This window comes from Rhinolophus hipposideros (genome assembly GCF_964194185.1).
Source record: "Rhinolophus hipposideros genome assembly, chromosome: 13".
NCBI lineage: Eukaryota > Metazoa > Chordata > Mammalia > Chiroptera > Rhinolophidae > Rhinolophus > Rhinolophus hipposideros.
Window position 1 is genome coordinate 51,204,064 of NC_138059.1, and position 21,294 is coordinate 51,225,357.

At 36.9% G+C, this 21,294-nt stretch overlaps 1 protein-coding gene across 4 annotated transcripts in view; it reads right to left on the bottom strand.

Annotated features, from left to right (window-relative positions):
• The window catches only part of LOC308506784 (transcription elongation factor A protein 1), a 140,465-nt gene that overhangs the window by 28,909 nt on the left and 90,262 nt on the right, over positions 1-21,294 (bottom strand). For 2 of the 4 annotated variants that reach the window (XM_081070724.1, XM_081070723.1), the window contains one exon: positions 2,188-2,250. In XM_081070724.1, coding sequence (XP_080926850.1) covers positions 2,188-2,250 — 63 coding nt within the window. Of the gene's footprint in view, positions 1-2,187; positions 2,251-12,547; positions 12,815-21,294 lie in introns of those variants that run through there. The other 2 variants (XM_081070725.1, XM_081070726.1) reach the window with 2 other exon arrangements.

The window sequence follows — 21,294 nt, forward strand, 5'->3', positions numbered from 1 at the left end:
GGTGATAGTAGCAGAATTCTTTGAATATACTAAAAACTAGTAAATTGTATACTTTAAATGAATGAATCGTATGGTATGCAAATTGTATCTCAATAGAGCTATTAAAGAAAGACGATATACACAGCTATGTTTACTTTTACCATCCTTTAAGTTCCATGAGAGCAGGGACTCTGTCGTCTTCACCACTACATTCAGCATGTAGAATAATACCTAGCACATAGCAAGCATTTAATAATTACTAAATGAATGATCATTAACAAGTACCCTTTCTCTCCGTGTCTACTGCTATTACCTAAGTTCAAGACCTCATCACTGCTCCCCTCAGTAACTGCATTGCTCAACAAGTCTTCCTGTTCCCAGCCTCCCATTTCTTCCACAGTGCAAATGTGGTTCTGCACTCTCCTGCACTATGGCCTTTTGGCAGGACTGCTTTCAGGACTGCATACGCAGCCCTATATGCCAACTTGCCTATGAATTCAACCCTGTATCTGACTTGCCCTTAGTTTATATTAACTTAATATTCCACATACTGTTTTCTCTGCTGGAATAATACCTTTCCCAGTCCTATCTATCTAGGGATAACCTATTCATATTTTGAGACTCAGTTTCCATTTTATCACCTACATGAAGAATTTTCTGAACCTCCCAGATTAAGTCATCAGATTAAGAAGTGAACTTCTTTGTGCTTCTTCCTGCCCTACCTCTGACAAATGAATCCTATACAGACATTTATCTGGGCTACTATACTTTTCTGTTTGCTTACATGTCAGTTTTCCTCTATTAGATTTTAAGCTCAATGAGGGGGAAAAGCTGTATCTATCCATCACCCTAACACAATTCCAAGGAATGAAGCATATGAAAAACAGCACAAGTGTGTTATAAATGATAGCCTACCCAATCTCCACTACCTCTATAAAGCTACACATTTCTCTTAAATACATACTGGGGTTACTATGTTGTTTTCAATGTGGTTATCCCCACATAGGCTAGGATAAGGCCATACCTAAGTGGTCGGTACTGTCTCAAAGGCAAGGTTATCCCCAGAGTTAATGTGCCAGAGAAGCTGTTGATTCTTGGACAGGATATCTGAACTGAAAAGACAGGACTGAATGACTTACTTCCTTTGTTTTGCTTGGGTCTAAAGGTCTACAACTTTTTTTGCACAATCAATCTCTTTGGCAATCTAAAGCTTATGGACCCCCTTCTCAGAATGCTTTTAAAATGGTTTCAATAAATACATAGGATTACACCAATTATATAATATACAGTTACAAAATCTTTTCTTAAATATAATATAGTAATACATGTGCATCTTAATTTAAAACATTAAATAAGATCTAGCGTAAGGTAAAATAGCTACCATAATAATGAGCAAAATTGGATGTCAATAGATCTACAACTATAAAATTTAGTTAAAACATCTGATTTATTTCAGTACAGCTATAAATACTACTAATACAACTATGGCTTACTGCCTTCATAATTGAAAGAAATGTTTAATTTCAGTTAGACATTAGTAAAAATAAATACATGATTTCTTTTCCAACCATATTCATGCACCCCTATCACTCTACCCTAAATTCTAACTTAATGGAACAGAAACATCAAAGGTGGCAGTTAAATAAGAAATGTATAGTAGAAAATAGCCAGATTCGTGTTACTATTTACTTTCCTTTTTAAATTTTTGACTTTTGTTAAAATTTTATTTTTATGTTTTAGTCTTGGTAGAACATTAAAATAAGACTTCAGTAATGAATCTATGCAGTGTCTACTAGACATCTGATTGTGTACACAGTTGGCCAGTGCTAAACAGGGAGAAGAGAAACACCTTGCCATCCTCACTCCCGAGGCTAGCTAGCTTCATGCTGGCAGAAGCTATCGATGACAGAGCAAGAAAGTGAAATTTTGGGATATCAAATCAGTCCCAAGAGCCTATCTTCCTTTCACTGTGAGATTTCACTCCCATTGCAATCTTGGAGATTTAGGTCTTACTCTTCTTGAGGAAGACAACATTTTTCTATCATGGCAATTTAGTTGATTACTGATTTATGTTACTGTATCTTTAAAAAAGAAGTTAATGGCTTATAATATAACGAGATAGTACAAAAAAACTTATATTGGTATTGAAAATATTTCAAGTATTTTACAATTACCTATTTAAATATTATGACACATTTTAGCACATACCTGTAATAATTCCAGAGTCATGGGAATATTCTTAAGCTCCTTCAGCAAATCCAATGCTCCAGCCTATAAGTAAAATAATTTCATACTGAATTTCCCAGATAATAAAGCAAGAACTAACTAGACATTTAAATTTATGTATTCTTGTCCAACACTCACTATGGTTCACTTACTTCATATGAGAATGGTAAATAGACACACACACATGCACACATGTACACATACATAAATGTACATTAGAGAGAGACAGTGAATTAGCTTTCCAAATAGGGGTTGCAACTCAGTAGAGGATCATAAAATCCATTTTCTGCATTACAACCAGCACTTCTTAAATACTGTTTTGTGAAAGTTTATTTTCAATATTATTTGTTTATATGTGTTCCAAGTAGAAATGTAAAGTACATTTCTTACTGTCGTGCTAAAACACACCCCAAATTTCCAAGGAGAGCACCTGCCTGATAAAGGAGCCAATCCTGAGAAAGTGAAAATGGGGACAGAAGATGCTCAGCACCTCTAGCATTCATTCACACAGGGAGTGAGTATCTCTACGAGAATTCTCATGGTCTCTGCATCTCACTGGTCTGTCACAAGAACACTGACTGCTGTCTATCTGGTTCTTTCAAAGTAGTGAAAAGCAAATTCTGGAAAGAAAATTCAGAACTGAAATCTATATTAAGCTTACAGGCCTGTTCATTGCCAGTTCCCACTAGAAGCAAAGGCTCCCATGTAGATGATGAAGATGGAACAAAATAAGACCCATGGAAAAATTACATAAAGCACCTCAAGTTAAAAGAGGAATGGAATTAGCTGAGAAGTAACAGCACCACCTACAGCTTGTGACTAAATATTCCAATTTGATATATTTAATCTACCGTATTTCATCTAGTCTAACACATTCCCTTAATCACGTTAGTCTAATACCGTGTTTCCCCGAAAATAAAACCTAACCGGAAAATAAGCCGTAGCATGATTTTTCAGGATGCTCATAATATAAAATAAGCCCTAATACGTCTTTTGGAGCAAAAATTAATGTAAGACCCAGTCTTATTTTCGGGGAAATACAGTAGGGCTTCTTTTACACTACGAGCATCCTGAAAAATCATGCTAGGGCTTATTTTCCGGTTAGGGCTTATTTTCGGGGAAACACAGTACTCACTTAATGTACTATACTCAGACATCAATATTCTATATCCTACTAATAAAAAACTATTAAACTATGATAGTGTTTTCTTACTACTTTTTACTTTTGTTTACTGAAAGAATTCTTTTAGACTTGGAATTTTTATCATATATTACCTTTCCCATTTATAAAGAGAAAAACACACGAAAAACAAATTGGCTTGGGTGTTTCTAATACTACTTCACATTCAAAGTCCAATGCTTATGAATCACTTTTTGACTCAGATTTAATAATATGTTTTATCCCACAAAAAAAGTTGTATCAGAAACACTAGTAATGCACCATTTCCTAAAAGAATCCATTAAAGATCTAAAAGCTATTAGCTTTTAGCTGGCTTTGTAGTGTACAGAGCTAGCTGTTTTCACCCCACTGCTTTTCAAATATTTGGTTCCTCCAGGTTCAAAGAGTAATCCACTAATGTCTCCCAGATTTTCTTCCAAGTCCCTGACACTCATTCTGCAAATGTTGATGCTGGGTTTGATGTTCTGCCTATGAAAAGCACATCCGAATAGCTATCTGGCCAATGATTTATGTAATTCATTTTGCTTTCTGAAACGTTAAAATACGAAAACAAGGTACCCTAAGGAACAATGAAACACAGCATATCTCACGAAAACAAAAAGTACCAGAGCATGTCCCTCATTATACACCCCACAGGAAGAAACAAGCCTGGAATCTCATGATGTCATATTTCTTAAATATAAAATCAGGTAAAGGTTTCCAATCACATAATTTTTCCATTTAAAGTTGACAGACATTAGACTTGGCCATGGAGAACAAAAACAGTATTAATTTTCTTCTAGCAACAAACAGATAGCATCATTTTAATTTAACCCAGTACCTCATAAATAAAAACTAAAGTTCAATAGAAACTATGAAACACGTTATTATAAAGGATTTTACTGATTCACTTCTGATCTTAAAATTCCATAAATTGTTTTATTTAGAGGCAACTAAAAAAGTGAAACAACAGTTGTTAGAGAAGAAAGCTAACACTGACTTTAAATTTACCATTTATCAAGCATTTCTACAGAAATGACATTTTTGTGAGTAAATGAGGTCTTCAATCGCATATCTGCAAATTCCATAACCAAATACCTTTAAAAACCAAAAGACTTCTCATAGGTTTTCAATAAACTCATTTGACAGCAACAGATGCAAAGTTATTTATGTTCTATTTATCCCCCTTAAATTGCATTTCACTACAGAAATGCCAACATCTAATTACTGGAAATTGCCTAGTCCTTGATGAGGATATTATGCAATATATGATGTATGTACCAAATTAGCTTTATAAAACCTGAAAAATTTGGAATTCTCAAATATATCAGACTCTAAAGGTTTTAAGAGATTGTGGCTCTGTATCCAGTATCTACCATGGACAGTTTTCTTTTCCCTATGTCCATGGGCTTTCTGATCCATTTCTGACCTACGATCAATTAGAAATGAAGATTTTTTAAAAATCACACTTTTAGGAGTCCCTTAAAAAAGCAGGGTCTCCCTCCTTAAGCTTATATAATGCTGTCTGTCACATATAAAGTTTAAGTTGTTCTCCAAGTAGAAGCAATAGATTTCCATTAACTTCATCACTCTCCCTTTTTACTCAGATCTCTTTGGTGATAATGAGGTTACAGATACAGGCTATGGAAGAAAAAGCTAAAGAATACTCATGGGATAAAAATATTACCTTTATCATATTTACACTGTGTTCTAACCAAATAAAATGAACATTTAAATCAAGATTCTTTAAAAGAAATAAACAACTATGATGATCAGAATGAGAGAAAAAGGCAAAAACAGACTGTCACATATTAATTCAGTGACAAAAACTTGAGTGGTACTATTTGACAAGCATTGTGTTAAATACTTTAAATATATTATTTCATCTTCACAATAAACCCTACAGAAGCAGGTAACTTTCTTATCCCCATTTGACAGATGAGGAAATTGAAGCCCAGCTAAGTTAAGAAACTTGCACAAGGTCACACGATTACTAACTAGAAAAGGTGAGATTTATGAAGTTCTGTCAAATTACATTCTGTTGCCTCTCAATAAATACTCATTGACACTGTGCCAGCTCTGCTCTGTGCTGAGGGTACAGCAGCAAGCAATACAGAAAACCCTTTTTGACTTCAGAGAATTTAAACAAACAGAAATCTTTGGGCATCTTCTTCAAACCCTCAATTACACAAAGAAACTTGCCCAAGGTCATACGGATGGGTAATATAAAAGCACAGGAACTACATACAGTTTCTGATCCTTACACAATTGCTCTTTCCATTCCATAGGTCCATAGGTGGCAGTTCTGCTCTGTGAACTTGGATGAACAGCATTCATTACCAAACAAGAAACTATATAGTCTAGCTTTTTTCAATCATCACCTGCCTCTAAAGCTCATGTCTATTAGATTGCAGCATCTCCTAGAGATAATGATGCAAGAGAAAGATTTTAGCTTAACTTCCAGAGTCAAATTTAGTTTAGAGTATTGGCTAAAAAATAAACAACTCACACTACTTTATTACATCATTGGTATTCCTGTCAATGGAAATAAGTACTTTTACAAAATATGGTATTCAAACCTGTACTGAGTCCCAGTATATACAAGTGACTGTATAAGATACAAACTTCCTTCTCCTCGAGGACATGTAAGAAGGAGGGAGCAATACAGAATACACGTACAATTCAGAACATGGGCTATATATATATGACAGATTTAGATTCAAATCCGTGTGCTGTCATTTCCTAATTATAAGATCTTGGGAATGTTATTTGTCCTTTTCAAGCTTCAGCTGCTTTATATGTAGCTATGCACAATACACCGACCTCAAATAGTTAAAATGGTCAAATGAGGTAGTAGAACACATATAAAGTACCAAAATAAAGTGTCTAACACATGGGAGATTGTTATAAAGGGTTACAAAGATATTAAAAGAATTATCTATTTGTACCATAACAATTCTCAAAAAGCCATAAGCCAGCATTTTAGGTGAGCATTATTTAAGCTCGATCAACTCAAACACAAACAATTCTTAGTAACAATTATTCTGAGATTTCGAGGCTCAAGAAATTAAGATGTTCTTTACTTCTTTAAAAAAGGAAACCCTAAATTATAAGTATCTGAGTTACAGCTCAACAACATCACTAGACACTAAGAGTTATAATTTTACTATGTGATCTCAAATTTGTAGTTATTCCACACAGCAAAAGCACAAGCAACTGAAAAATATACAAATTTGACTTCAAAATTAAGTTTTTGTACTTCAAAAGATACTACGAAGAGTGTGAAAACACAACCCACAGAATGGGAGACAATATATGCAAATCCAGTCTGTGATAACAGTCTAATGTTTAGAATATAAAGAATTCTTACAACTCAATATAAATACTCAAAAAATGAGCAAAGGTTCTGAACAGATATATCAAAAGATAGGAGGTGTGACCAAAAACTAGTGAATGTTTAAATTACAAAAATGTATTACAGTAAAAGACACATTGCCATTAATCCCCCTCAAAATACTCCCTCTCACTTTGAATCGTTCTTGCCACTTTCTGAAGCAGTTCTGGAAGTTATTTTTTGTGAGGGTCTTTTGTGAGTGTTTTTAGTTGCACTTGCCACACTTATGCCATCGTTCTTGCCAGTTTCTGAAGCAGTTCTGGAAGTTCTTTTTTGTGAGTGTCTTTAGTTGCACTGTCGGATTCAAAACGTTTTCCTTCCATAGTCATTTTGACTTTAGGGAACAGCCAGAAGCCACATGGTGCCAGATCCAGTGAATAGGTGGATGAGGACACACTGTAATGTTTTTATTTGACAGAAATTACCATACCAGAAACGATGTGTGACATGGAGTCTTTCTGTTGTGATCACAAAATACAGTGAATACTGCTGCAAAGTGCCATTCAATGGAAAGGCAGGGATCTTCAATACAGGAAGTGGCACGCTGCATCTTAGCAACAGTGTGTGACAAGTTTCAACTTGTTCATACAGTCGGGTGTGAGCTATGTTTGAGAGAAGATGTCTTTTAAAGTGTGCCGTAAAGTATCCTTTATCATGACAACGTTCCATGTCACACATTGCTTCTGGTATACAGAAATTTCTGTCAAAGAAATGTTACGGTGTGTCCTCATCCACCTTATTTACCAGATCTGGCACTGCGCAACTTCTGGCTCTTCCCCAAAGTCAAAATGATTCAGGACACTGAAGCAGACAGGACAATGCAACTAAAGACACTCGTGAAAGAGGACTTCCAGAACTGCTTCAGAAAGTGGCAAGAACGATGGGATAAGTGTGTTCGAAACCAGGGGAGGTATTCTAATGGTTATAATCAAAAAGACAGATAACATGTTGAAGATGTGGTGAATTTGGAACTCATACACTCTTATACACTGTTGTTGAGAATGTAAAATGGTATAGCAACTTTGGAAAATAGTCTGGCAGTTCCTCAAAAGGTTAAAACATAGTTATCATATGACTCAACAATTGTACTCCTAGGTATATACCCAACAGAAATGAAAACTTATGTCCACACAGTCTTGCACAAGAATGTTCTCAGCAGCATTATTCATAAAAGTGGAAACAGCCCAAAATGCGATGTATCCACCAGTACAGTAGCATACTACTTAGCAATACAAAGGAATGAAGTACTGAAATATGCTGCAACATGAATGAATCTTGAAAACACTAAGCAAAAGAAGCCACTCACAGAAGACCACATATTATATAATTCCATTTATACAAATACATACTGTATGATTCTATTTATATAAAATGTCTGGAATAGGTATCTATAGAGCTAGAAAGTATATTAGTAGTTGAGAGGGAAGAAGGGAGAGATAGGTGACAACTTAATGGGTTACTTTGTGGGTTTTTTTTTGGAGTGTTGACAATGTTCTGAAATCAGATAGCGGTGATAGTTGCACAAATCTAAATAAACCCAAATCCACTGAATTGTACATTTCAAAAGAGTGGATTTTATTATATAGCTCAATAAAGCTGTTAAAAAATTGTGTAGTTGTTCTAAATTTTGCTTTATGCTAATCAATCCAACCCTAATATGCAAACCAACGTGTTTTTTTTTTTTACCAACCCAAGTATGATAAGACAGAAATATGCACATTTTAGGAATCCCAATTCCTAGGAAATTCTAACATCTAATCTCATCTTCTCCCTGCAATTTAATTCCACTCAGCCCTGAGCCTTCAATGAAAACAAAAGAAAAAAAAAATCAACATGACTCAAAAAAATCTCTCCATGAACTTGAAAATTCTCAGTTCTTCCCTTACTTCTCCATCTACAGTCTAGAGTCATAAATCCTTTATAAAGATAATTCAGTTTTTTCAGCCATTACCGTATCTCAGGCACTGGCAAGAATTTTATATTCATTTAATCTTTACTAAATTATTTGCAATTTACCTCCAAGAAAAACATTTTAGAGATGTTAAGGAACTTGCCTAAGAACACACAGCTAAAGTTCAGAAGAGCCAGAATTTGAACCCAGATTAGGAGTCAGACTTGCTTATTGACATCAAGTCAAAATGATAAGAAAAAACAGCTATTACCTGAAAATTTGAAACTAATCTATATGGGTTATCATAGCCTTCGAGTGGGTACTGCTAATACTGTTCAAGATCAAGTATATCCATGGGACAATATTCTGGGTAGTACTAGATCAGGATATTGATTGGGTATTCAGGGAAACCCATCTGCCCCAGAACAGCAAATACCCTTACTTACTGGTCTTATATTCACTTAAATATACCCACTACAACTCCAAGAAAGAAGGATTCCTTGTGGTTAATCGGGCCCAATGTCATAACCAGAGTTTAGCAGCTATTGTTTACAGAGGCCTCTTTCACACACTACATCCCAGGAAAACACAGCAGACTGACTTGCCAAGCCTTCTGTACTGTGTTCCTGCTGTCTAAGCAGACCCTTAGTAAAGAAGCTCCTGGTTGTATTTCAGCCAATGGGACTGAGACCTTCCTTGTCCAATCAGAGTTGTGCAGCTATATTGGTTTGCATCTTTACTGACCACTCAGAGCAGCCCCATAATTACCAATCAGAACAGTGAAATTTGGACCAATCAAACTGCTAATTTGGAGTCCTCATTTGCATAAAATTAGACCTACTGGGAACCAGAGGTAGGCACTTTTCTCTATAGAAGACAGCCTCTCCTTTGTCTTGGTGGGGCTCAATTTTGGTTTCTATCTGAGACAGTGTTTCCAAGTTTGCAAGCTGTTTCACTAGAGCTGTTCCACACAAATAAAGTTTTCTCCCCTCACAGCATCCCAAACTGGGAACTCCTGTTGGACTGGATTGGTGGCAGCAACCTTTTGTGGACACCGTGCAAGGTTCAAAAACAGATGCAAGGGTCTTCTAGAGAGGCACTGAAGCTTAACATAATACCAGCTTTGAAGAAAAACATTTAAATTCACAACTTCGTTTGGCCACTATCTAGCTATTTGGCTTAGGACAATTCACTTTCTAAAAATTTAGCTTCCTAATTTTTTAGAATGGGGATAACACTTACCTTGCAAAACTGTTAGTAATAAATGAGATAAGGTAGATAAGTATTTAGCAGAATGCTTGGCTCAGAGTAATAGCTCAAAAAATGGTAGCTGTTTTTCTTATTACTTAAATGTGACACCTACCGTTTTATTAAATATCCAGTTTAGAAAATATCCAATAACAGCACTTAAATTTGTCAATTCAGAGGACAACTATTACTCTTCAAGCAAAGTTTACTTTTTCATAGTATAATAATATAAAAATGGCTCACAGAGAAAATATGGAAACCAAAAAAAAAAAGAGAGAGAGAGAGAGAGAGAGAGAGAGAGAGAGAGAGAGAGAGAGAGAGAAACAAAACTACCATAATCCAACAACCTCCAGAACTTCTATTAAATTACTGAACACTTAAAAAGTTATCTGTAGGTTTTAGTGCTTTTATGTTTGTTGGGGAAGGGGGCAGGTTTTCATACCAGTACAGTTTTGAACTATCAGAAAAATGAGATTTGAGGATTATCTGTAGAGTTTAACCTCATTCTCCCCCACACTCATTACTAAAGATCTGAAAATGTATTTATAATTTGAGAATTGCAGGTAAATACAAACTGGTCTTCTCCATACTTGCCCACTAAGGAATTACTCATTTTTAGGAAACATCTATGGGAACGGAAGGGAAGGGAAGACAAAGGAAGAGAAGGGAACAAACAAAAACAAATAATTAATGAGTTAGACGATTTAAGGATACACATTATAACCTTAGACAAAAATAATTACCCAATAAATGGCCTTTTTCCCTGGGAGCTTTTATTTTGGGAGTCTGGGATCTCCAGGCAGAGAAAAACTTTCCAGTTTAAACAAAATAACAGAAATGTTCCACCTATCAAATAACCAGAATTCATTCATCACTTGCAGTGGGGAATGAAAGGGTTGTATCAATAGGAAAAATAAATGGCATAAGCAATGTCTGGAACAGAACATAAACAGGAAATACTTTAAAAGGCCAAAATTGCAAATACAGATCAACAGGGTATGAAATTAAATACTGGGCGATGCACCTGTTAAAGGAAAAGAGGAACAGACTAATGAAGACTCAAGAATTCAGTGTTAAACACTACTTCCTGCTCTGTCCAGTAGAATGCTTGGGTCCGGGCTTAATTCACACTGCACAGTATTTAACTTAAGTAGGTGAACTACTTAATGTCTCTGACTCAATTTCTTATTCTATAAAATGGATAGACCACAGCTGTGTTGTGGGTCTCAAAAAAAATTTGCACAGGGGCTGGCCCGGTGGCTCAGGTGGTTAGAGCTCCATGCTCCTAACTCCGAAGGCTGCTGGTTCGATTCCCACATGGGCCAGTGGGCTCTCAACCACAAGGTTGTCGATTTGACTCCTCGACTCCCACAATGGATGGCGGGCTGCGCCCCCTGCAACTAAGATAGAATATGGCACCTTGAGTGAGCTGCCGCTGAGCTCCCAGATGGCTGTTGGTTGGAGCGTGTCCTCTCAACCACAAGGTTGCCAGGTCGATTCCTTGACTACCTCAAGGGATGGTGGGCTGCGCCCCCTGCAACTAGCAATGGCAACTGGACCTGGAACTGAGCTGTGCCCTCCACAACTAAGACTGAAAAGACAACAACTTGACTTGGAGAAAAAAAAAAAACTGCACAGATGCTTTGTAACTTTAAAAGAGCTTTACAAATCTGAGCAGCCCTTTTCTCCTTCACATTAGTTTGACACGGAATTTATTTCATTGCTGGGAATAAGTTATTTCAGGCACACTCATACTGAAAGTATGCTGAGCATGGTGAAACTAATTCAAGTAAATACAACTGTGGACGTTTAGCTGAAAACAGATGACTCTGAAGCAAGGAACTGAAAGCGGTACACACAGGTAGACAAAAATGCAGAAACTGGAAAACAACTCAAACAAACCACAAGAGAACAAGTTCACATAAACACATTATCAAGAAGAAGATAATGCCACCAGTATTAACTGTCAACCACTTAAATGTACCAAGCAATGACATTTGTCCAAATCCATCTACCAGCATACCCTAGTGTGTATGCTTTAATCATAGCTCCTTTGCACAGCTAACAAGATACTTTTTTTAAAAACGTTTAGCAACTTGCCAAACACCGGCATATTCGGCCTTTTTAATTGGTAAACAAATATGTAGCGTAGCTGAGATAATCAAGTGAATGTTTAGCCTTCTTCAAAAATAAGATCCTGGAATTTTACCCTTTATCAGCTTGATGTCTAAAGTAGATCACGAATCTCTACTTGACGTTATTTATTGTTGTTAGTCAACGATCTCGGAAAAGAGAATTCTTTCAAACAGTGAGGGCTTTCTACACTTTTCAATTCTTAAGCTAAATTAGCGAGGATTTACTACCACGAAATTAAAATAAAAGGAGAGAATGCCTCGATTAGGTTTATTACGCGGTACTAACAACGAGAAACTTCCAAGTACCCACAACCAGTCCTAACGCCTGGGGCCGCCAAACCGCACTGCCTCCCCCAGGACGCCCGCCCCAGGACGCACGCCGGCTCCTCGCACAGGGAGAGATGGCGTGTGCGGACCGGGAGCCCCCACTGCCCGGCCGAGGGCCCACCGCGTCCACTCCCCGCGGCCCCCGCCCGTCACCCGGCCGGCCGGTCCGCGCCGCCCGCCGCGCTCACCGCGTTCTTCTTCTGCACCATCTTGTCCATCTTCTTGGCAATGCGAACCACCTCGTCCTCCATGGCTCCGGCAGGTCTTCACCGCGCCCAGCCCGTTCGGCACGGGATGTGGGCGAAACTGGGGCAGAGGCGACAGGAGGCCGCGAGCTCAGGCACTCGAGCAGCGCGGCACAGCAGGCCTGGGCCTAGGCCCTTTCACACAAATCTAGCCGGCAGCAGCGGCGGCAGCGGCGGCAGCGGCGCGGTGGCTCCACCCCCACAGGCAGCACCAATTGAGCTCCGCGCGCTCCTACAGGCGCTACCAACCGAAAGCGGATTGCTGGGAAGGGGTCCGCCAGGCGCGGAGAGCATCGGTGCAGTCAAGGGGAAGACGAGCGAGCCAGGGGGCAGTGTTTCCCGCCAAGCAGTGGTAAAATCCTGCAGGCGGCGAGTCCGACTTTTGCCACGCGTTCGGCTCCGGCCCCGCATCCACACACTGCAGTTTCACCCCCGCGCCCAGGTAGGCAGGGACAGCCTAGTTTAGAACCCACGGAGCTCTGAACTGAGGTGGGTTTGGAGAATGGACTGTTGGCGGTTTTTAAAGTCTGTCGGAACCCAGGCATTTTCTCCGTGGTAGCCTGGCTAGCTGGAAAAAAAGACTCCCCCCATTTCCCTAAATAGCCCCTTCAATTATGGATTACATCTGTTTAAGCTTCTCTTTTTAAAAATTCAAATAGTTTGTAAGCTCCTTTAGGACTGAGACCCCGTCTTGTTTGCTTTCTGGCTCAGAATGTTGGGCACAGTATTTTGAATATAGTTGAATAATAGTTGACAGAAACGTTCACATTAAAGAAATTAAATAAGGCATCTCCTTCTGAAGATCAGTGAGAAAGTTGACATCCTTGAGAGTTATGACTAACAACACAAAGCCAAGGTAGAAAATTGAAATAGCTGTATTATTATTAATACTGGAGAGGCACCTTCAATAGATCATTGCCCAAATACCCCTTTTACTACCTCCTCATGTTATTTGCAGACATATTCCCACACCAAATTTAAATATCATTAATCAAAATCCATCATCTAATTGTGGATAAAAAAGGGGTTCTATAGAAAGTAACCTCACCAGGTGATCTGATCATAAATTCCGAACTGGGCAGTTCATGGTAGGTAGTCAAACCCCAGGCCTATGACTTCTTTAGTAAAAGGTTTTAAGCAAGCCCTGACCATTATTCTTCTACATCTAGATTAACACCTTTGAAACAAGCAAAACCCCCGCAAAGAGCCCATAATGTTGTCAACTATCCTGTAATCTTTGCTTTCGCCGACTTGTAATCTTTCTTACGTTCCCTCCTTAATGTCAAATGGGGAAAAGAAACTGCAAAACTATTATTCTGGGGAGCATTTGAGATCTTGCTTCCCAGCAATTGTCAACAGTTTTGCCTCAAATAAACTCTTAATAAAACTTCTCTACGGTTTTGGACGTTTCTTACATCGACATACATTTACTTTAATAATTATCATTTTTTCCCCAAAGAATCGATGTATTATTTTTTATGTGGTAAAATACATCACATTGTCAAAAGACAAAACTAAAACAGTTTAGTAATATCCTTTATCCAAGGGGGAAATAATCCATGGATTGGGAGTGGAGGTACAGTGCCCCACAAGCAGTGGAGGCACTATTCCCAGAGATTTGGGGCAAGGGTGAGTTTTATAGAGGTAAGCAGAAAAAACCTGCAAACAGTGCATGATTGGCTAGGAGGTCAAGGATTTCCTTATAAGACTAGCAGGTTCTGTTTTCTACGGTAAAGTGAGCTAGCTAAAGGTGATTTGGAAGATTGTACTTGTGTGTCAGGTTTCTTTGACAGGTATTTCCCACCAGTGCAGGCTAACAGGTTTAGATTTGTGACCGGGGCGGGGCCACTTGAGTTACCTACGTTTTGTGGGCTCTCATATACAAATTAACTTTTTCGACATATAATTTACCATTTTAAACTGGTTTAAAATGTACAGTTAAGTAGCATTTAGTATAATCACAATATTGTGCAACCATCACCACTATCTAGTTCCTGTAAAAAATAATAAATGGAGCCACTTTAAAAAGGAACTGGAGCTGCAATCCAGAGGAACTGCCTTGCACATCTTATGCCTCAAACCTTTGCAATGTTAAAACAGGGAATAATAACCTTTGGACTGAGCAAGAAACTTTATGTCCCAAAGAACTGTTTGCAAAGACAATTTTAAAAGCAGTGTTAAGTACTATGACTATTGGCCTGATGACTACCGGACTGAAAATTAAAAACATTGTTTAGAATTAGCGTTACTATATGAGTTTAAAAGCATAGATAGAAATGCCTTTCTTCTATTGATGTTATTGTTCCCCTTTCCTTTCTCATAAATACCCTGTGCCTTTGTCTCCTAATTCAAACTCTTTTTAGATTGGTGCCTGAATCAGTGATTCCCAAATAGCTATTCTTTATCTCAAATAAATGCTTGTTGCCTCTCACTTTGAAAGGCCTTTTATTTATAGTCAATGTTCCAAAAAGTTTTCCAAAAATGTTCATCACCTCAAAAAGAAACCTTGTACCCTTTAAGCAGTCACTCCTGATTCCCCTACCCTTGGCAACTACAAATCTGCTTTCTGTCTCTGTGGACTACAGTATTCTGATCGTTTCATGTAAATGGAATCATACAGTATGTGACATTTTGTGACTGGTTTCCTTCACTGAGTATGTTTTTAAGGTTTATCTATGTTGTAGCATGTGTCACTATTTCATTCCACTTTGTGGCTGAATAATGTTGTATGGATATACCATATTTTATCTCTTCATTCATCAATTGATGGAAATGTGTATTGTTTCTAGTTACCTTTCACTGGTCCACATTTTCACTCTTGTGAATAATACAGCTATGAACATTCGTGTACAAAGTTTTGTGGGAACATCTATTTTCAATTTTTCAGTATATACCTCGAGTGGGTTTCTAGGTCATATGGTAATTAATTTTGAGGAACTGCCAATCTGTTTTCCACAGCAGCTACACCATTTTACATTCCCATCAGAAATGTACTAGGGTTTCAATTTCCCCACATCTTTGCCAACACTTGTTTTTATTCAACTTTTATTCCAAACATCCTGGTGACTGTGAAGTGGTATCTCATTGTGGGTTTAATTTGTATTTCCCTAATGACTAATTGTGTTGAGTATGTTATAATGTGTTTGTTGGCCATTTGTACATCTGGAGAAATGTCTGTTCATGCTCTTACCCAATTTTTAACCAGGCTGTTTTTTTGTTGTTGAGTTTTAAGAGTTCTTTATATGTTCTGGATAGTAGACTTTTATCAGATATGATTTGCAGATATTGTTTCCCATTCTGTGAGTTGTCTTTTCACCTCTTGATAGTGATTGCTGACATGAAAACCTATTTTATCAAAGTCCAATTTATCTGTTTTCTTTTGTTACTTGCACTTTTGGTTCATATCTGAGAAAACATTGCCAAACCCAAGGTCATGAAGATTTACCATTGCCATTTTAAAAACATTATGTCTTTCAATTCATAAAAATGAAATCTTTTTCCATTTGTTTAGATCTACTTTAATTTCTTTCCACAGTATTTTGTATTTTCAGTGTACAAATCTTTTACCTCCTCTGTTAAATTTATTCCTTGGTATTTTATTCTTTTGAATGCTATTGAAAATAAAATTGTTTTCTTAAATTACTTTTCAAATTTTTAATTGCTAGTATTTACAAATACAACTTATTTTTGTATGTCGATCTTGAATCCTGCAAATTTGTGGAGTTTACAAGCTCCAATTGTTTTTTTTTTCTGTTGTTTGTTTGGTTTTTGTTTTTATTTTTTAATAATATTATTTCATCTGGAAAAAAGTTTTACTTCTTTTCCAATTTGGATACATTTTTATTTTTTTCTTGCTTAATTGATATGGCTTGAACTTCCAATACAATGTTGAATAGAATAGTAAAAGCAGGAATCACTCTCTCATTCTTAAACTTAGAGGGAAAGCTTTCAGTCTTTCACCATTAAGTATGTTAGCTGTGGGTTTTTCATAGAGGCCCTTTGTCATACTGAAGAAGTTTCCTTCTACTTTTAGTTTGTTGAGTGTTTCTATCATGAATAGTTATTGGATTTTGTCAAATGCTTTTTCTGTGTTGAGAGGATCATGTCACATATTTCCTTCATTCTATTAATATGGTAGATTATACTGATTGATTTTTATGTTGAATCATTCTTGCATTCCTGACATAAATCCCATTTGGTTATGGTGTACACTCCTTTTAATATGCTCCTGGATTTGATTTGTTAGTATTTTCTCAAAGGTTTTTGTGTCTATACTAATAGAGTATTGGTCTGTAGTTTTCTTTGAATGGCTTTGATATCTGGGTAATACTGGCCTCATAGAAAGCATAAAGAAATGTTCCATCCTCTTCTATCTTTAAAGAGTTGAGAAGGATTCGTGTTAATTCTTTAAATGTTTGGTAGAATTCACCAATGAAACCATCTGGTCCTGGGCTTTTTTGTTGAGAGGTTTTGGTTACACATTCAATCTCTTATAGCTCTGTCCAGATTTTCTGTTTCTTTTTTAGTGAGTTTTGGTAGTTTGTATGTTACTAGGAATTTGTTCCTTTCATCTATGTTGCATAATTTTTTTGACATGTAGTTGTTCATAATATTCTGTTATAATTAATTTTATTTCTATAAAGCAGTAGTAATGCCCCCATTTTAATTTCTGATGTTAGTAATCAGTTTTTTTCCTTAGCGTAGATAAAATTTTGTTAATTTTGTTGGTCTACTCAAAGACACTTTTGATTTAGTCAATTCTATTGTTTTTCTCATTTTGAATTTCACATATCTAACCTTTACTACTTCTATATTTCTGACAACTTTGAATTTTGATTGCTTGTTTTTGCAGTTACTCAAGGTATAAAGTTACATTTTTTTATGTAAGATATTTGTTTTCTAATGTAGGTATTTACAGCTATAAATTTGCTTCTGAGCCCTGTATTCACTGCATTCCATAAGATTTGGAATGTTGTTGTTGTTTTCATTTGCTCCAACATATTTTCTAATTGCTCTTGTGATTCCTTTTTGACCCAATTGTTGTATGAGATTGTGTTATTTAATTGCCACACAGTTGTGAATTCTCTTTTTCCCCGTTATTTATAGCTGGCTTTATTCCATTGTGATTGGAGAGAAACTTAATATAATTTAAATCTTTTTAAATTTAATGAGACTTTGCATAACATGTGGTGAATGTTCTATCCTGGAGAATTTTCCACATGCATTTGGAAAGAAGGTGCATTGTTTTGTTGCAGGGTGAAGTGTACTGTTAGGTCTAGTTTGTTTATAGTGTTCAAGTCCTCTGTTTCCTATTGATCTTCTTGCTAGTTGTTCTATCTATTATTGAAAGTAGTGTCTAATGAAGTCTCCAATTATTATTGTAGTACTGTCCATATCTCTCTTAAATTGTGTCAGGTTTTGCTTCAAGTATATTGGGGTTCTATAGTAAGGTGCATATGTCTATGATTCTGTATCTTCTTGATGGATTGACCATTTTGTCAACATATAATATCCGTATTCTTTTTTAGCAATTTTTTACTAAAATCGATTTTGTTTTATATAGTAAAGCCACTGCAGCTCTCTTTCAGTTAGTATTTGCATGGAACATCTTTTTCCATGATTTCATTTTCAACCTGTTTATATCTTTGGGTCTAAAGTCTTTTATAGGTATATAGTTGTATCTCTTTTTAAAAATCCATTCTACTGATCTCTGCCTTTTAATTGAATAGTTTAATCCATTTAATTCAAGGTAATTACTGATAAGAACTTACTTCTGCCATTTTGCTACTTCTTATTTTTCTATGTCATGTTGTTATTCCTCCATTACGGCCTTCTTTTGTGATTGATTTTTTGTAATACACCATTTTTACTCCATTCTCATTTTCTTTTCTGCAATTTAAAGTTACTTTCTTAGTGGTTACCCTGGGAATTACAGTTAACATTTTAAAATTCTAACAATCTAGCTTAAATAATCCCAATTTAGCTTTAGCAGTACACATATGCTCTGCTCCTGTACAATTCTGTCCTCCCCACTTTATGTAGTTGCTCTCACAATTTAAATCTTTACAAAAGGTGTGCCCAGTAACAAAGATTCATAATTAATGTTTTACACATTTGTCTTTTAAATCATGTAAAATAAAAAGGAGTCACAAGTCAAAAACACAATACTGTCATTTATATTTACCTATGTAAGTACATTTACTGATTTTATTTCATCACATGGCTTCAAATTACCGTCTAGTGTCCTTTCATTTCAGCCTGAAGGACTTCTTTAGCAATTCTTGTAAGGGCAAGTCCATTGGCATTGAACTCCCTTAATGTTTATTCATCTGTGAATGCCTTAATGTCTTCATTTTTGAAGGATAGTTTTGCCAGATATAGAATTACTCTTTAGTATTTTTTTCTTTCAGCACTTTAAATATGACATCCTACTGCTTAGTGGCCTCCACAATTTCTGCTGAGAAATTGACTGTTAATCGTATTGAGGGCAATTTGGATATGATGAGTTGCTTCACTCCTGCTGCTTTCAAGACTATGTCTCTTGGGCCAGCCCAGTGGCTCAGGTGGTTGGAGCACCATGCTCCTAATGCCAACGTCACAGGTTTGATTCCCACATGGACCAGTGAGCTGCACCCTCTACAGCTAAGATTGTGAATAACAGCTCTCCCTGGACCTGGGCTGCAGTGAGCAGCCAGAGGTTGGCGTGAGCTGCTGGCGCCGGATGCTGAGTGCTGCCACAGTACCATATGCTGCCATGAGCAGCTGGGGGGCCAGTGTGAGTGGCCGGCAGCCAGCAAGAGCTGCTGTGAGGGGCCGACCGACAACTGGTGACCTACTGCCGCAGCCAGGGCTCATAATACCAGCATGGGCCAGGGAGCTGTGTCCTACACAACTAGATTGAGAAACAACAGCTTGAACAGGAGTGGGAGGGAAGGTGGAAGAAGGGGAGAAAAAAAAAAGGCTACGTCTTTTTATGGTTTCATTTTAATTGGCTTGGTGCGGATATCTGCCTTTATTCTACTTGGAGTTCATTAAACTTCTTGGATGTATAGATTCATGTCTTTCATCAAATTTGAGAGGAAAGTGCCATTATTCCCTCAAATATGTATTCATTTTTCCCTTCTCCCTTTTCTCTTCCTAGGACTCCCATGATGTTTGTGTCGGTTTACTTGATGGTTTTCCACAGTTATCTTAGTCTCTGTTAATTTTTCTCTATTATTTTTTTGTTAAGTCCTGAGAAGAGATAATTGTAATTGTCCTATCTTAAAGTCTGCTGATTCTTCTGACTGCTCCAATCTGCTGTACTTTCCCTCTAGTGAATTTTCATTTCATTTGCTGTTCTTTCAGGTCCATATATTAATTTGGTATCTTTTAATAATTTTTCTGTTTTTATTGATGTTCTCTATTGCTATTGAGATATTTTTCTCCTGTTCTAATCTTTTCCCATGGCTTACTTTAGCTCTTTGAGCATATTTAAGACAGTTGTTTTAAGGTCTTTGTCTAGTCAGTCCAAAGTCTGGGATTCCACACGGACAGTTTATATTAATTTCCTCTATTGTTTTTCCTGTGAATAGGCTAGACTTTTTCTTTGCATGCTTTTTAATTTTTTGATGAAAACTGGACATTATGAATATTATAATGCACTAACCCTGAAAATCAAACTTGTTCTTGTTTGCTGAGGGATATAATTGGTGGGTTTTTGTTTCCATTTTTCTTTTTGTTTGGTGACTTTTCTAAACTCTTTTTTGATAAAAATTATATTCATTGTCATATGTGGTCACTAAATCTCTGTTTTGTTAGATTAATGTCCAGCTAGTGATTTGACAAATATTTCCTTAAATGACTGTAGACAAAACAAAGAAACAAACAAATATAAAACCTCCCAGTCTTTGCAGCTGGGCGTTGTGTGTGTTGGGGCATGCTTTTAACATTGAACTGGGCGGCTTACAACTCTGCCTTCACATTCACGTCTTGTTTGCCCAGGGCTTCAAGATCAGCTAGAGGTGAGAACTTAAGAGTCTTCTCGGGTCTTTCTGAGCATGCAGCCCTGCCCTGAACATACACATGACCTTCTACCTTTCCAGGAATATGTGGACGCTTTTCAAAACCTTTATTCCCCAAAGTGTCTCATTCCACAGCCTTTCTTCCCAGGCTTTTCAGTGTATCTATTATTTGCCCCAACTTATGTCCTTTGCCCTAAGTAGTAGTGGCCAGTTTATTCTCCTTTAAATATTTTTTTGAGAAAAATCCTCCATGTAGCTACTTCTCCAACCTGAGAGAGTTCTGAGTTAGACAAAATAAAGGCACACCCTTTGCATTAGGCCTTCAAGAAGCCACCTCAGAGACAACCTCAATTCTTTGAAAACAAGATCTACTTTGCTTTCTCCAACACCTGGAACCCATATCAGGAATGAAAACTGCCTCTTCAAGACCATCACTATGTCTGGGAAGGGGGACTTAAGCAAGGGTAAGTTAAAATGGCACAAAACTTTCCTACTGGGTTTCAGTCAACTTTTTCTTCCGTAAGCATTTGCTTGGTTGCTAAACATTTGACAGTTTTTCAGAATTCGATAAAGTTGATTTTGTCACTTTTGTTTTGTTTTTTGCATTTTAAAGTGTTTTTAGCATATCTTCCTGGAGAATTACTATTATCACGACGTACTGATCATTTTTATCCTTAATAATCCTAA